At 38.2% G+C, this 17,413-nt stretch overlaps 1 protein-coding gene across 3 annotated transcripts in view; it reads left to right on the forward strand.

The window, feature by feature from the left end:
• Window positions 1-17,413, forward strand: part of cadm2b (cell adhesion molecule 2b) — a 158,678-nt gene that overhangs the window by 115,140 nt on the left and 26,125 nt on the right. For all 3 annotated transcript variants that reach the window (XM_033630551.2, XM_033630552.2, XM_033630553.2), the window contains one exon: window positions 11,952-12,101. In XM_033630551.2, coding sequence (XP_033486442.1) covers window positions 11,952-12,101 — 150 coding nt within the window. The remainder of the gene's footprint in view (window positions 1-11,951; window positions 12,102-17,413) is intronic.

Genomic DNA, 17,413 nt, shown 5'->3' on the forward strand with positions numbered 1-17,413 from the left:
AAGACAGTAACCACATAAGGGGTTTGCATGCATTAGTATTCTGCATACTGGCAACAGAATTTACAGAAGTGGTCTTATTTGGACTCTGGTGAATGGAACATGTTGTTTACATGATATGCTTCAAAGAGAGTGTTGGTGCACTCCAGTAACATACAGTATGGAATATTAATGTGCATAAAAATTCAGTTTTGCTATCTGTTTCTAACCAGGAGATAAGCTAGAGGCAGAGCTGCCGTTAATAACAGAAGCTGTTGCTGTTTTGACATTTTGTCAAATATACATTATTATTTACATATTAAAGTAAGACAAGAATTAGACACTACGAATTATTTAATGACAAACTCAAAATGGATGTATTTTAGTGGATTAGAAGAGTAGAGATGGCTTAGTTTAGTAGATTCCTCGAACTATTGTGTGAACTGGTTTCATTAGTATTGAGGGTTGTGCGTATTCATTTTCAGTATTACTCCAAAGAAGGGTCTGTATTAATCTAATCCACTTCACTCTGTTTGAAGGAGAAGTCTTGTTAGGTTTGGCAGACGACCACATAAATGGTATAGTAAGCAATAATAGCAATACGACCGTGGAGAATCATGTGACAGGCAGCCATTATCTGGACAGCCTGAGACAGACACTCTCAGGCCTGATTATGGGTCTGTCAGAGCTGCTGCATCAAGTTAAAGGTCAGGTGTGTAGGATTCAGGGGGGTATATTGGAATATGTCATAATAAGTATGTTTTCTTTTGTGTATAGTTGTTGTGTTTTTGTTACCTTAGAATGAGCCATTTACATCTACATAGGGAGTAGAACCTTGTCCACAGAGATCGCCATGTTGCACCGCTATGTTTCTATAGTAGCCCGGGTTGGAAAAAATAAACACTGGCTCTAGATAGGATGATGCACATTTTCGCATCAGCCACCGGTGTTAGCAGCCCCTCCATGACGAACCAAGCAGTGTTGGTAAAACACTGATTTTTTATGTAAAACTACTTTATGTAGTGTTTTAACCAGTTTAAACAGTGGGTTCATTTTGGAGAGGGAGAGACCTCTGCAAATGATTTGGCTTCCAGTAAAAACAGCTTGCACATCTGGATCTTAAGTTATCAGAGAGCTGGTCGCTTTAGGCTTCTGCAACAATCCAAACAGCGTCGGAGAAACTCTTTGTTATATGCCGTGTTTTTTAGGGTTTTAAAGTTTGGGGGTTTTAATCATATAATCTGGTCCCTTTGTTTTGGAGAGGAAGAGACCTCTGCAGATAATTTGGCTCCCAGTAAAAGCCTCCTAAAAATAAACACTGAAGGAATCCTAACTGGGAGTTTATCCTTGCCACGAGTGAAGTTTCAGCTGGTTGCAGTCTGCAGTCGTCACCACTAGATGCCACTAAATGCCACTACACTACACACTGCTCCTGCAAGGGTTGACACCTACTCAGTTTTCATCCTTTTGTGATTAAACCTTTACTAGTTATCTTGAATGTGTACAAATTGTCCTCTCCACCAATGTATCACCCAGCTTTAAGGTGTGTATTTTCGTAAGAGAGGAATCACACAAGTCACATTAATTCATTTATGACACAAACAAAAGCTGACAGTCATATTAACAGTCTTTAAAATACTGTAGGAACAAACTGAGACTATCACTGTTGAATCCAGCCTGGCTCTGTGGTTACACACGTCTGACAGTGCCCTATTAATAATGATGAATCAAAGTGTAGGGCTCAGGGGATCTGCCGTAGATTTGTTCATTTTTTTTAATTTCATGTCAGTGAGTAATTGTGAAGTTCAAAGAAACAAAAGAGTGCTACAGAGCAAAGTACACACATACTTGACCTAGCAAGTTCATATCAAGTGATATATTTTAACCTCATTTCCATCTAGTGATGTATAATGCCAAGAGAGTCCTTGGAAGTGTTGGTTTTATTTATTTCACACAATAAAATTTAAAATACGGGAAAACAACCATTGAGAGAAAAAGTGCAGCACTACCTTCAGTAACTAAAATGTATTAACATGTAGTACATACTGTACAAAGGCCTTATTGAAATGGTGACAAATCAGCAGTGATCTCTACTTTCATACCAAAAAATAAATATGGTTATTTACAAGAACACACTGTATTTAAACGTATAATTTTAAAGCTGCCCTGCTTGTAGAATTGGAAAGCATTTGGGCTAATAGAAACATCAGCTCTTCAGTCCAGGGGAAAACTTGCCTGATATCAGACAGAATTGTCAACTTGTTACGCTCCGTTTCCATCAGTCAACTTGGTGGAGACAGATTCCAAGGTCGAGGGGAAAACTAAAACCAGTGCCGTGGCACTATTAACATAAAGATATGTTTTTTTCAACCACGCTGAACCATAAGCATGATGATATACAGTACTAAGAAGTAGGGTTGGGTGATATGACCTCAAAGCAACATCACGATTAATTGAACATTTTGCCTTGATTATGGTTACTGAATGATTATTTTGTTTTTGCCCTCATAGTTTACTGACAAGGTTTGTACTACAAAAATGCGCAACTATTGAAGCTGGGATATTTTTTTATATATCTTATCTTGTGATTTTAAAATAATTGAAGGAAACAAACACAGATAAACCGGTAATGGTTATTTATTGAATATCTTCGGTATTTTCAATGTTTTGAATATTTTATAGCCTTTGTAAATGCTTGTGTTGTTGAGAGCTGCTTTGCGGAGGCACTTGTTGCTAGGTGCTTGTCAGTCTTTCTTTTCTTAAGCTGTGCACTGTTCATATTCGGTAACGCAGTTGAACTCCAAGTGCTGAAACAGATTAGAGGTATTACCTTTGGTCACTGAAACAGTTTTTCCGCAGTGTTTACATTTGATTTCTTTCTGTTGTGTGTCATTTTTACGAAAGCCAAAATTTGTCCAAAGGACAGACATGGCATTTTTCTTTGTACAAGCTGCTCAAGTTGCTCAGTTGGCTTGGTGTTTGAGTTCTCCTCCATGTTGCTTCCAGTTTGCAGACTGGACAGGGCGGAGTCACATGACTACATGCGCAGTTGTACATTTTTAAGGGGACACTACATGAACAAACACACAGTGGGGAGGGTATTCACAGAATGTAAAAAAACCACAACTGAAATTATTGATATGGGCAAGATTGCGTTGGTTAGAGGTTCTGAATGTCAGTTTCGAATAATTTTCGATTAATTGCCCTGCCCCACTAAGAAGTGTGCTTTCATTACGTTAATAAATCGACTATGCATCACTAAGTGATGTGTCCTAAGTAGAGTGTCTTGGATTTTAGGGCTGCATAAAAAAAAATCATATTGCGATTACTTTGGCAAATATTGCGATTTTAGTCTTATGTTTGGTATGATTTGTTGTTTATGTTGTTGGCATCTCTGTAGTACCGCAATGCTTCATTTATAATAATATGTTGTGACACATTTATCCTCATCATGAAAATAAAATGCAGCTTCTGCTATCAGGATATTGTACATGGCCATATTGTGATTTTGATAATATTTCAATTAATTGTGAAGCCCAATTAAACTGTGCAGTGAAAAATGAGAAGCCCTCAGTTTTCAGTTCATGCTGCTGTTGTGAATTTGTCTTTGATCAGATTCAAACTTGCTTCAACTTGAAGTTGAACTAAAGAACTGTGTAAAGTTAGATTTTCTTCCAACAGAAAGAAATGTTTTGTGTATTGTGTGTAGTTTCGTCCCCTTACACCAATGTTTGCCGGTTAAACCCAGCACCTTTCCACTTTTACAGCTCCCAAGTTGCCAAAATAAAAAGGATTTTATCACAGAGGCAGTTTGATTGAAACAGATTCACCTGGATTTCATTATAACTACAGAATACTGTTGTTTGCAGCAGTGTGAGGGTATAAAAGATTAAAACATCCTGAAATGTGCTGGTATGGTGGTTAGAAGTAGACAACTGAGCACATTTTGGAAGCCACTTATACACTGGCTTCACAGATTTTGATTTGTCTCATGCTAAATTTTCACAGTTCCCTTTATTCTGCTCTCATGTCCCTCTTCAGTAACCTTACTGGAAATACTAAGACACAATTATCAAAGAAAAACTGAATTAATGCATTAATCAGCAATTATTTCCCTTGACATATCTGCAATTGTCAGAGTGGCTATTGTAGACCTACTCTACTTCACACTGTTGCTTTTACCACATTTTATACTTTGTGTAACAGGCTTTTTGTTCTAGCAACAGCATTAGAAAAAAGTATTCCCAGATACTTAAAATATTGCTGCTGATGATATTACCACTATTTCTGCTAACAGGTTATAAAGTGGCTGCCAAACAAGCAATTAAAACAATTAGAATTTGAAAAGGCCTCTTTGTTCAGATTGGATGTTAGAGGTGATTTTAAAGGATGATGCTCATTTAGCAGTCTGAGCTTGTCTGGCAGGACATTTCACAGACTAGGTGTCGTGATAGTGAAATCCGGCCATCTTTCATCTTGAGCCTAGACTTAGCAACTGCCAAAAGCCCTGCCTGTGGTGTTGAAGCTGCACTCTGACTCATGAAGGGCCAAGAGGTCAGAGACATAGCTGAGGGCAAGGCCTTGACAAACCATAAAAGTTATCAATAAAATCTTGACATCAGTTAAAAATGGTTGCCAAAGTGGGTGTAACACGGCTACCTCTCTTGACCAAAAGCCTGGCTGGATGTTATACTGATTGTCTGCTTGTTTTCTAAAACTGATAAAGAACTCAACTTCATTTACCCCAGTCACAAATTTTCCTTAAGAGGCTTTAGGATCTGAGGTAACTAAATAACTGAGAGCTGTCTGTATTTGTCTCACATGGGAGATGGCAAGCTCTATTATTTCTTGTTCTCTCCACCAAGGAATGCACACCACAAGAGGCCTCAAGTTTTAATTAAATGGAATATTTATACACTGTGGATGTTCAACTTCGCTTTCTCTCAACATGCTGGCAAATAGGCCACACAGTTTAGAGTTAGCCAATTAATTACAATTTTGTCAAGTCACAGCAATTGTAGTGATTAATTACTATGATCTCAAGAGTATATTGTCTATTTAAATATCTCATGAGTATTAATAAAAGATATTTGATTTTCTTCTCCAAATGTTTGGTTTTCAGCTTCACAGCATTTACTGTGTACATGAAATGAAGATTAATTTCTTTGTTAAAAAATATATTTTTCTTTTTCAACATTTTTTTATCTATATACTTAGGGATCATTAGTAGAATGCCATGTAAATAACAACATATTTGACATACTTGTTGTCTGAGATTCAAGATTAATATTAATTTCTGTCCAAAAATGGAAAATTGAGTAAAATAAAGTAATTCTATTTTTTTATTTTATAATTACGTTTTAATGGCATACCTCAAATAACACTTAATTTAGTCATTTCTGGAGGTATTGCCTAAATTGTGACGTCAACAATTTAGTCTTGATTATCGGGGAGAATATGTGCAAATGTGTGTATTTCTGTTACACAGCAGTTGGGGATGAAATAGTATGAAAATTTCATATAACAACCATACTGACCTAAATGATCACAATTATCCATATTATCACAGTTTTGTGAAAATTTCCAAAAAGTACTGATTCATATGCTTAAATCAGATCACCAAGTTTTATATTAAAAACCACAAATGAAATTCACAGATTTGTGCAATGTTTGTTTACATAAACAGTCAAAAAAAAAACCTAACACAACCAATACCTGTAAATATATAAAAATCCTTTCAAATTTGCATTATTATTAAAGATAGCCTGTCTTTAAAGTGCTTCAAGTGTCTGTGTCACTGTGGTTGAAGACAATAGCCTATAGCATTACTGGGTTTACTTGCTGCATGCCAACTTTGCAAACAAGGGAATAGCAAAATAAACCCACATTGTCGTCTGAAAGAAGTTCATTCGATTTTATTACTAATTAAAATTTGAAATGGTAATAGTAACCATTCAGAATTTTTTTTTTTTAAATCGTTTTATCCTTAACAGCTATTTAATTAAACTATCTTATGGAATCATTGACTGGACTATTGCAGACGTTAGAGTACAGGCAGTTTTAACATTAAAACACCAACAAATCACTTTCAGACATTCAGTTTTCAGTATGGATAAGTATGTAATTGCTAAAGACATGTTACTATAATGGAATATTGTCATTAGTAGGCAGTGTATGAAGTTGCCATGACTCATTTGCATGCAGGAGGGAACTCCGCACCTCCAACATCTCTATTTGCAAAGAAGCCCTCGTAAAATCAGGCACAGAGGTGAACTTGTGGTTTGATAAACTGCCTGGAATTAATTTCATATGAAAATTAATAATTGTTATTATTCCGTAATGAAAGGAGGCATTGGCTATTTCTTGAACTATTTTCTGAGTTATTTGTTTTCTTTTTATCCTGCCTGCAGTTTACAGTTTATTCTGCAGTGGTGTGCTTGACTGCTCTCCAGCCATTCATCAAGGCACTGCTTTCCATTATTTGGTGCAGTCAGCTGAAACTGAGAAAGGCTTTTGGGGTGGTATGGCTCATTCTTCCTCCACTAACTCTCTGTTCTCCTCAACAGAGATGTTCCTCGTGTTTTTCACCTTACGCCCTGGATCAGTGGTCATTAGATGAGTCAGTGAAATTATATATGCAACATGGTTGTTATACATGATCCAGTTTTCAGGCGTGGTTGCCCAGCATGCTGAGAATCATATCAAAACAGAACCAACAGATTTCCACACCATCAATAATAATAATAAAGCTCTCCATTTGCATTCATCAGCTAACTCTCTAAATCCTCCCTTTAAATACAGTCATAAAGATTTCTATCTCCCTATTCACATTTTCTAGATACACACCCAGCCCACAAGACTCTCAAAATCAATAACCTAAGTATCATATTCTTGGCTTCTAATATTGTCAGACTCAGATTCCATCAGGCTACAGTCTGAGCTGCATTCTGATAACAGCATGAAGAGAGGCGAGTTGAGATGAAATGAAATAGTTTATCGTTAATGCACACTCAACAGCCAGCTATTCTGAACATCTGTATTCATATTTATACTCTACACCTGCTTCACAGACCTCATCCCACACTAAAATGTATAGAGATGAAGAGCAGACATGTACACCTTAGTCTGTGTTTAAGCAGACATCTGTTTTTGTGGTTCTCCTTTAAAATCTAATCATCAAATATTGGTGTTTGCACTGAAGATGCTATCCTCCATCGCCCATTTACATTTCTACCTAATTTCAACTGTGCAGGTAAATATTTGATTCATGAGGCAGTGTCACTTGATTCCATATGAAAGTTAATGTCACAGTGGGGAGATGTGTCAGCAGCATTCTGACTGTGTGAAGCACAACAAACAACTTGACTAATCTCGTGTGTGCTGACATTGTGACTGATGATCAGTGTGCTGGTGGCCCACCTGAATGTGGACCATAATCTTCCAGCTCAGGGTGATATTGCCAGTTTCAGCTTTCACTGGAGTGGGCTTTTTGCTTTAGCACTAAAAAAAAGAAAAAAAAAGAAAGAAAGCCCAGCAACTCTCAGATCCATGTGACCATCATAAAAAAACATTGTGAAAGGGGAAAGCACTGCCAAGGGACCAATTATGGCTTTAAGGTTTAGGCCCATAAGCAGGCTGATGTTGGAAATGTTTTGATTAAAAGCACATACACACAAAAACAAAACAATAAAAAGCTTGGATTTTAATTGATTAAGTTAAATTTTAATGTAAAAATAAGTTCATTTTCAGTTCAGGGTTCATGATTTCATGTTTTTAATCCTAACCTCCCTTTCTGGAAAGCTATAGAAAGGCTAGATTGGAAAGAGAAAGAAGGAGACAGACACATTGATGTGACTTATCACATATTGAATTTTTCTTTTATTATAGCACTTTATAATAATCAGGGATTAAAGGAGGAGAGTTGCATCATGAAAAAAAGCAAACGCTAATGGTATTCATGTTTCAGAGGGCGCCAGCTCCTTTCATCAAGATATCTCGGGTTACTCAATCCTCACCTTACCTATTCACTGTCATGGCAGGCAGGTTGCATGTTGTCTACTGTAAATATGTGCAAGCTGTCAAACTGCAGCTGGCCTTGACTGAAAATAAGTAGTTCCCTCTCATTCAGTATAATACTTCCAAGCGCTCGAAAAAGGATACAGCAATGCCCAGTATTCTAGTCCTTTAGTCTGTAGAACTGATATGCTTTGTGTTTAAGAGATGGCCTATCCTCCCCGAAGGCATATTGCAAAAGTGCAGGTTTATTCCTCATTTCATCACTGCACTTCACTGAGTCGTCTTGGATCATCAGTGGAGCAGACAACCTTCATACCTCCATTACTCCTCTCAGAATTGTTTGTTCCCTTTCACTGGCTTAGCTTTTATAGGAAAACACAGCCATGACTCAACATAATCTACATGTTTACCTAGAAGCTTTTATTGTATTTTTTAGTATCCACAGTATTTATTGGTTATTTAAAGTAAAAGCTACCAAGTGTTGATAAGTTTTTGTATTGTGGTGTCATAATTTTTGTTTTGTAGATAAATGAGGCAATCTAAGTGAAAATTGGTGTACTGTAAGTCAGAAATGCTTAAATCCAACATGCAGTAGCTTTTATTATTATTATTATTATTATTTATGCTTGAAGACCTCCTGTGGTTGCAGTGATTCACAATTGTTGAAAAAGTTGTTTTATTGACTTTTTTATACCGTCACTGACTGCTGACTCCTTACTCCTCTTAATCTGTCAGCAGGGGCCGAAAGGTTTTATGGAAATCAGCACAGCTAAAAATAACAAGACTTACTGTTTGTTGCAGGCCCCAATATGGCCCTTGTTGTGGCTCAGAAACTGAAGTCCATTGAAAAGTTTGGTCTCATTTTGAACTGGAGCAACTGAAAATTAATTGTATACCTGATATGTTATAATGCAATAAAGTTAGGCACGATACAAGATGAATTGGTTCCAGTTTTTATCTTCAAGATCACAACTTGGATCAAAGATTTCTGGCTGTGTTATTAAAAAATCATTCATCCTCATAATCATATGTTGTATCTATATTTCACATACAGTCCCTTTTACTACTCAATCTGCTCTGTGCAGTGCGTCATGGCTCCATCAGAAACAGACAAAGCATGTGTGTCTTTTAGCTTCTGAAACATGCTGCAGCGAGTAACCCGAAATTCCAAAAATTGTCCAGAGAGGCTATGGTCAGCCCAGGCAGGCGCCTGGCAGAGCTTGGCACTCTACTGAGTGCACTTTTCTAATTTAATCTGTTTTCAAATATCTGCCTGGATATTGCCTATTTTTTTTTTTTTTTTTTTTTTAATAATTTGTTGTTCATTTGTTAAGCACATTGTGTTGCATCTTAGCAACTTAGCCATTTATATTACAGCTCAGTTATAACAAGGTAATTAGGGGGTGATGTTTCTCAGCAATAGATCAACTAATTGTGAAAGAAAATTGTTTGTGCCCCATGAGACCACAACAGAGTGACAGTGAGCCAGCATGCACACCACTAGGACCCTGAAACTGAAGCAGCTATAAATTCTACCATCATTAATTTTATTACCGTCGCTTGTGCTTTTGCTACTGTGAGGTGTCAAAATGCCTGTAGAAGGTCGAGACAGATGTCATTCAAACAGTCTGCACAAGCCTACACGGTTTTTAGAGGAGGTCTAATCAAGCAAAATGACTGAAATCACCTACATAGATGTGTAGAGCCTTTAACCCATTGTTGTCACATTATTACTGAGTGATTCTTTGTGATTATTGTATTTATGTTTTTGACTTTTTACCCATATAACCCTGTTACAGAGGTAAAACCCAATTATTACTGATATTCTCTTTGTGAATAACAGGATATTATTGGGCTGTTACCTTTGTAATTATCATGGCATTACACTGGTATAATATGTATTAACCATTTATCATCCCCTTATTACAGAGGGGATAGAGTGTAAAGTGCTATGTGCCACGAGTCACACAAATTAAATATATTCTGGGATATCCCTCCCCACACACACCTGAACGTATACCTCTTTAGAGCAAGGTCAATGTGGAGGGTTGCACAGCACAGAGTAACGTCCTTGGAGCAGTTTGTGGTTCAGTGACTCTCTAGAATATTGTTTGGGGGGTGGTCGGCCTTACTTTTACAGTACAGCACCAATCACCATCTCAAAAAAAAAAAAAAAAAATACAGTCTGTAGTTGGCGCTGGGGATTATGTTTCCACAGAAAGGACAGCATTTGCCACACTCTAGACTGCTACAGAATGTCAAGACAGTGGAATTTCATGAATGTATTAGGTGAAGCCCAGATAGCTGCAGTGCACACTATCCTGCACTGGAGCTTCTTTTAAAATGATGCTCACGACATGGCCGTACATCTGGTTATGTGAAATGTCTTTATTGGCTTAGCAGGCATCATTTCAACAACAGATTTTTGCCTGACCAATCATATATACCCCAACCAGAATTTGAGGGATTGAGAATTATATTCATTACTGTTTAGATTTGACTTTTGTTTTTTTTTTCATAGCATTTCTGTGAATTGTGAGCAGTGTACACTGGAGACAGGCAGCAAAGATACTGGAGAGATGGTGGTGTAGATGATATGACAAAAAAATCTGAAAGTTATGCAGGAACAACACCTCCACATGGTACCCCACACACACAATGCATCCACCTCCATTTGCCTTTTTAATATGACATGCATAGCTGATTTTGCTGGACTACCCATTGACATCCAGCCAACTGCACTTGAATTATTGTAATGATGAAATGATGATGTGTTTGTTGATGTGATATTGTGTGATTGGGTGTAATGAGCAGATAAGTAATGTGCACTGTTGGAAATATTGTCTCATTACTATTTATAGTCAGCCTTGCCTTCACCTCTAGCTGACAATGGTCTCCATCAGGACATTCGAGGTCAAGGAAGGTCCACAGACCTTTGGCTGTCCCAACCTTTTCTGCTCTCCCATTTGAGCTGGACTAATGAGGCAGACAGCTGCTCCCTTAGTTGAAATGTCCCTGTGGTGAACTGTACCTGGGAGAGGCAGAGACAATGTCACCTTCATATTCAGGCACATTACAAGAGGAAAACAAAGCAGACCTGTGAAATCAAGAGACAACATGCACAGATTAGCTTGTGGACAGCCAAATGGCCCCAGGCAAATAAAGCACATTCAGCTTCAAGCATGAACTCAAGAGCTCTAACACAGTTGTTGTTTGCTGTTGTCATCCTTAAAGGGGCCAGGCTGGTCAGGCTCATATTAGCCTACACTTTGTCTTCTCAGTTTCCCGCGAAAGAGTATTGGTTTTAGACATCTGTTTTTGAAGCTTGGCAGAGTTCAATAAAACACAGGCAGGATAGAAATGCTTCTGCAATGTAATTAGGGGACTTTGTTGAGACGACAAGTACAAATGTGGAATAAGAAGGTAAAATCCAGCAAGGCTGGGTGATTAGGCCTCATTTGGATGTCTTCTGCACACTGTGACGAGCGGCTGCTTCAGGGCAAGGCAGTCGCTCGGATCGAAGGCCCACAGTGTCTAGGATTATGTGTCAATTTACCACCCAGCTGCAGCTCTAGACTCTACAGCAGAACATGACTACCTCTAATTAGGCCATGCTACCAATTAGGGCCCTGCAATAAGGCAGCGAGGAAGGCGCTCTGGGAGAGTAAAACCTACCATTGTCTCCACCGTTGAAAAAAAAAACTGCTCTAGCACCAACAGCTGTCGAAGGCTGGAGTCCATGTCAACCAGGCTTCCATTACGCTATCTTTGGTTTACTGTGATGTAATGAAGACATTAATGTAATTGTGCAATATCATGACAGAACATAAACTTTGAAGAGTGCCAAGTCTGAATGTTACATTAATGTGATTCAGTGAAAAGACAGTAACATTGAGTCTGAAACTGCAATCTATTCATGTCACGACCATGACCCCAAACTCTGTTTTATAATCCCACAGGTAGCCAAGGTCAGTTCCCCATAACTCAGAATGTGACAGTGGTGGAGGGGGGCACAGCCAACATGACCTGTCGTGTGGATTACAATGATAACACTTCCCTCCAGTGGTCAAACCCTGCACAACAGACCCTATTCTTTGGGGACAAGAAAGGTAAGTAATATTCCTGAGGATAATGGTCCTAATGATAAAATGATGAGATATGATAAAGATGTCTTAGCCAGATTACATTACTACAGGAGTCTTCTTCATTAATTTTTCAAATTTGGAATGTACAAGATTGTCCCTGCCTGCCTGCAAGCACACAATTTGACTGAATACAGGAAAAAGACAGGATAAGAGGGAAATGTATTACACGTAATGTCGAAGCAGACTTTTAATGAATTTGTGTCTCCATTGATGTCCCAGGGCACCAACTAAACAGAAATAGACTATTTTTGAATTGAACTTTTGTAATCACTGACAGTGTTGTTTACAACACAGTATCGCCTGTGGATTGTGAGATGATTGGGTTTAATTAGCATTTTAGCTGCCCTACATTTGTATGGCTGTTTGTATGTCACTGAAAAGGAAGCACACTGTTGCAACCTTGTGAAACAAGGCCCGAGCCAGAATGAATTATAATGTGCTCTCACCAGCCAAATCCAATTTAAAGGTGACAAAAGTCTGGAGTTGATAAATTGGAATTGGGGTGAAAGGGAGTATAACAGTGGACTGGTCTTGTAAGGGTTGGGGGTGTTCATCTTTCAGTGTTTCTCACAGCATATTACCCATTTCATTTATGCTGTAGCTGCTAATACAATATCATTGTTTCAGTGATTGAAGATTAACTTTCCCTTTGAATAACAATTTATAGGAGAGAGAGACGCCAGAGTGAACCAACAGAATGAGAGTCACAGTCTGGTTTGAAAAAATACTTTCTCCCTCGCAAGTGATTGGATTTAGTAATGAGGTCTAAGGTGTTTTATTAGATGAAATTACTTCCAAATACAATTAAATGAAAGTTAACTAAATCTCGCATAGATACTCTTGTGTGAATGGTGTTAATGTGCCCAAAGGATTTGAATTCGAGCAAAAGTCATTGAACCAAAACCATTTTTTTTTATTGTTATTTTTTCTGTATTCTCTCATGTAGAGAAGGCAGCTTTTTAATAGATAGAGTTTTGAAAATCATCAAATTATATTAGAAAAGACTCATAAATCTTCCTTCCTATTTTGTACTTTGACGAGATGTAACACAAAATGGAACGTTCAGATCTTATCTTTTGATTACTTTATTTGGCCTAAATGAAGCCGCATAACTGTTTTGTTCTCCTACTGATCTTATGTGAATACAAAGCCATAATCTCTGTCCACATGTAAATCCAAAATGCTGCTGTTACAAGCATGTAAGGGGAGCTTGGAGAGCACAATATGTATGAGCCTCTTTGCCCTTCTTGGGCAGCCATTTATATTGCATGACAGAATCCTTTTCCTGAGCAATACGGATGACAAAATGAATGTAGTCCACTCAGCAGAGGTTGCCAGGGCTAAGTATGGGAACACTTCCTCTCCATCTCCTTTTAAACAGCCAAATGAAAAGCTTTATTGGCACAACTAATACGATGCCTGTGAGGCCATCAGGAGAAACGGGAGGCGTGGAACAACACGGGCTTCATGCGAAGAAGAGGGTGGGACACCTGGGAAGAAATCTCTACTGTGCCAAATCACCAGTTAATTGCTTGGCAGAGGGCTGCAACTGTCCTTCTTCTCCCGTTTGTTGTGCCTTCTTGTAGAAGCCAATGAAAAATGTTAGATTCAACCTTATGCTACCTTTCAGTCCAACAACTAACTGCAGACTGGCTGAGCTTGAGGCAGGCTGTTCTCTCCCTCTGATGAACAGCTGGTCATAGACTGCTGTCAGTGAGTAGATTAGATTAATGCAGCTATGTTGCATTTTCTTGTTCTCAGTGTTTGGATTTTTGCTATCTCTTTTACCTGCTGTTTAGATAAATCTTTCATTTTTCCCTGTGCTTGTTCTCTGTCCGTTGTCTCTGTTGTCCACCTCTCTGCTCACTACAATCCCCTTGGGTGTCCATGACAGCATGGCCATATGTTACCATTTGATGCACATGCACGTTTTCCCCACTCTCTCTTCACAAAAGTAGTTTGTCATTGTGCATTTGTAATCCAGAGGAAATTCAGCTTTTATGCATGATTCCGGATGCTCAACACATACAAGTAATGATGATAAAAATACATCTGCTGTTCTTTCTTAAATTAGACAAAACGCTCTGTGGGGCTTGTTTTTAAAAAATCTACTCTCCCTCTTTCCCACAAGCTCGGTATTAAAGATAAGGGCATCTGTCTGGATGTGTTTGGAGTTTGATATAAAATAGTGAGGAAGGAAAAGAGTATTAAAATGACCTTTTAAATCCTTTTGAGCAGTTATAGTGGTGTAAAGAGAAACATCTGTAAAGAAGCTGAACGTTTGTATTATATCCATTGGGCTTGACAGCTGCTGGGTAAAGTAAGACAAAATCTGATCTTTGCCCTGACTATAATTTGTTCCATTTTAATTCAGGTCTGACAAATGAGAAAATGAAAAAAGCCCCAAAGACTACAGCCAAGGAGAAAAGGGATTTCTGTGTCTTTCCAGAATTTTGAAGAATACCTTAAGTCTACTCCAGTGTTTTCTGATCTTTCACCACCATGGTAAATGATTGGTTGAGTTTGGACCACTTAAACTACCTCAGTAAGGTTATTGGTCATGGTTAGAGAAACTTTGACAATTGGTAGGGGACAAAATATGAACTGTGGTCTCTACTGTCAAAGACAGTTTCACAGTGATTTTACCTTAGCTGCCCTTGAGCACAAAAAGCATTTACATAGGTCCTTTAAAGCATTTGAACAAACAACTGATGCTGTCATTTTTTCTGGCAAGGACAATCTCTGTTAATGACAAGACTGCTCCAATTAAACTTGTTATGTTGCATGTTGCAATTGAATTAACAGAGAGATCACAATGGTGCACTATTAGTTTTATAAACCCATTGGGAGTCCTCAGGTAGGTGGGAAGGTAATCCCAGCAGTGCATCCTACAAGTTGTGGACTACAATTTGTCTACACAGCAATGTCATGTCTCATCACAGACGTGGAATTAGGATAAGAGCTGTGGTTGCAAGTGGGAAGGAAATACTGTGCAGGTAACAGCTCAATAGCTTAATGTATCTTTGGTGAGAGTGTAAACGATAAGAAGGACCTCCATCTCATCCTCTCCCATAAGAGGCTCAGTCAAACCTTGTGGAGCTCCAAGAGAGTGTTAACCTTGCTGGATTCCCAAAGCCGATCCATATGGGTTGGACTGTCTCTGCACATTTGTCTAAAGCTGAACACAGCCCTCCTCTTATATCATGCCAGCTGGCTCCTTGGCACGCTGCTCCTCATCCATTATGTATATCTGAGTCTTGGTTGATTGTTGCCACCTCAGAGGCTTCAGACTACACTATGGCAAAGACCAACATGCAGATTCTTATGCTCTACTGCCACAGACCTGCGAAAACAGAGATAGATCTCCTTAATAGCCAGGCCAACACATCATTCTTACATTAGACCAATTAGGAGAGACTGTTGAAGGAAGCAGTTCTGTGGTGAGCTGCCATGATGAAGAAATCGATTTGGACCATATGTCTTTTGTAAAATTATCCCTTTTATATGTTGCTGGCGTTGTGAATTATTATTACTGAGCAGGACAAATGAGAACAGAACTGTCCTTTGCTGTCTTCATTATGATTTACTTCACTTTTGGCTTCTGTGGGGAAAGGATAAAACCTAAGTAGTGATGCTGTAGAGAATGGTAATGACATTCCTGGAGGCATGCAGGATGGAAGCAGAATCTTTTGTCAGATACGGTGAATATGAATAATGCAATTAATGGGAAGCTACTGCAGGTTGCATGTCAAAGGCAGATAACAAGTTGCTCATTTGAACTACAGTATGTGTTTGTAGGGGAGATATGGAGACTTATACAGCATATACATACATGCTGTGGCAATTTGTACAGCACTTTTCCTCATCTCAATTCAATCTCTCAGAAGTTTATGGTTCATCATTCATGACATTTAATTGGGGCATTCAGCTTGGATCATAAAGGTCACAAAGCAAAATTGATCTTAATTGGCTTGTAGTAATCAAAATGCTGTTATGTGCTAAATGAATGCTCTAATGTGAGCATTAAAACATTCATTAGCTTGAGAGAATGAAGGATAATTACCAAGGATGCAATTACTGGAGTGAGCACCAGTGAAAGCACATTTTAACGTCCATTCTCGTAAACACACAACAGTTGACGGAGGGTCTGTTGGAAGCAAGCGGAGTGGACCTTTACCTGAGCCTGGTGTCAGATAGCTGTGTGTAAATCTGTCTAGTTTAAAACTGACATGAGCTACCATAGAAATATTATTATTATTATTGTTATTATTACTATTATTATTATTATTATTATTATTGTTGTTATTTTTATTGTGTTTTCATGTTTTTATTTGGCATTTGTTATTGCATCATTGTTATGCAGAAAAGAGGAAAGTATAGAGGCAATAAGTCATATACAAAATGAACTTAAGTGTGTAAACACACCATGAGGTGGATTTATTAAATTGATTTGCCAGGTCATACTTTCCCACATTTTCTTCAGATATCTTGGGAAAAGAATCTCATGCTGGAGGGATGCTGAGGAAAATTCCACATGCCACAAGATTGTTCTTACAAGTGTTTTGTTTACTTTTCAGTGACTGTTTTTTTTACTGGCAACAAAATGTAGATGGGGTCTCATGGCCACAGCTAATGTCTTTCTTCAGGGACTAATGGGCTTTTAAGTATACTGGGTTACCTCTTGCTTCACTGAAATGTGAATCTACCATTATGGCACTATACACTCAGCTATTATCACTAATGTGAAGAGCTTCTCTTGTATGTACTATACTAAGCTCTGTGCCACACTGCACTCTCATGTATAATGTATATTATCTCTTTAGAATAATGAAGAATATGTTGTATTTAAATTACTGTAGAGGTGTTGAGATCCACATGAAAAATGTTAAGATTCTTTAACAGGGCCTAAGTCATTGTTATGTGTTGTACTGTAATATGTCTTTACAAACCCTGAAATTGGTAACACTGCTTTGAAAACCAACAGAATTATGTAACCCCACTGGTACTTGTTGTAATGAAAATTAAATTTAGAGAAGTCATGAAAAAAAAGGACTCAAAGGCAGAAAAATTCCCACAGTGTACAATCAAGCTTATGTCAGTGGGCTGAAAAATGGACAGACAAAAATATATTCGGTCTCATTATTCACCACTTGAAGAGGGGACATAGCGTAGCTGCTGGGAGAATTCCTCCTTCTTTCCTTCCCTCCTTCATGGGCTGAAAATGAGTCCAATTTGAGTAGCATCTGCTCTGTGGGATCTCTGAGAGCGCGGGCAGT

The sequence above is a fragment of the Epinephelus lanceolatus genome, chromosome 4 (genome assembly GCF_041903045.1).
Source record: "Epinephelus lanceolatus isolate andai-2023 chromosome 4, ASM4190304v1, whole genome shotgun sequence".
NCBI lineage: Eukaryota > Metazoa > Chordata > Actinopteri > Perciformes > Serranidae > Epinephelus > Epinephelus lanceolatus.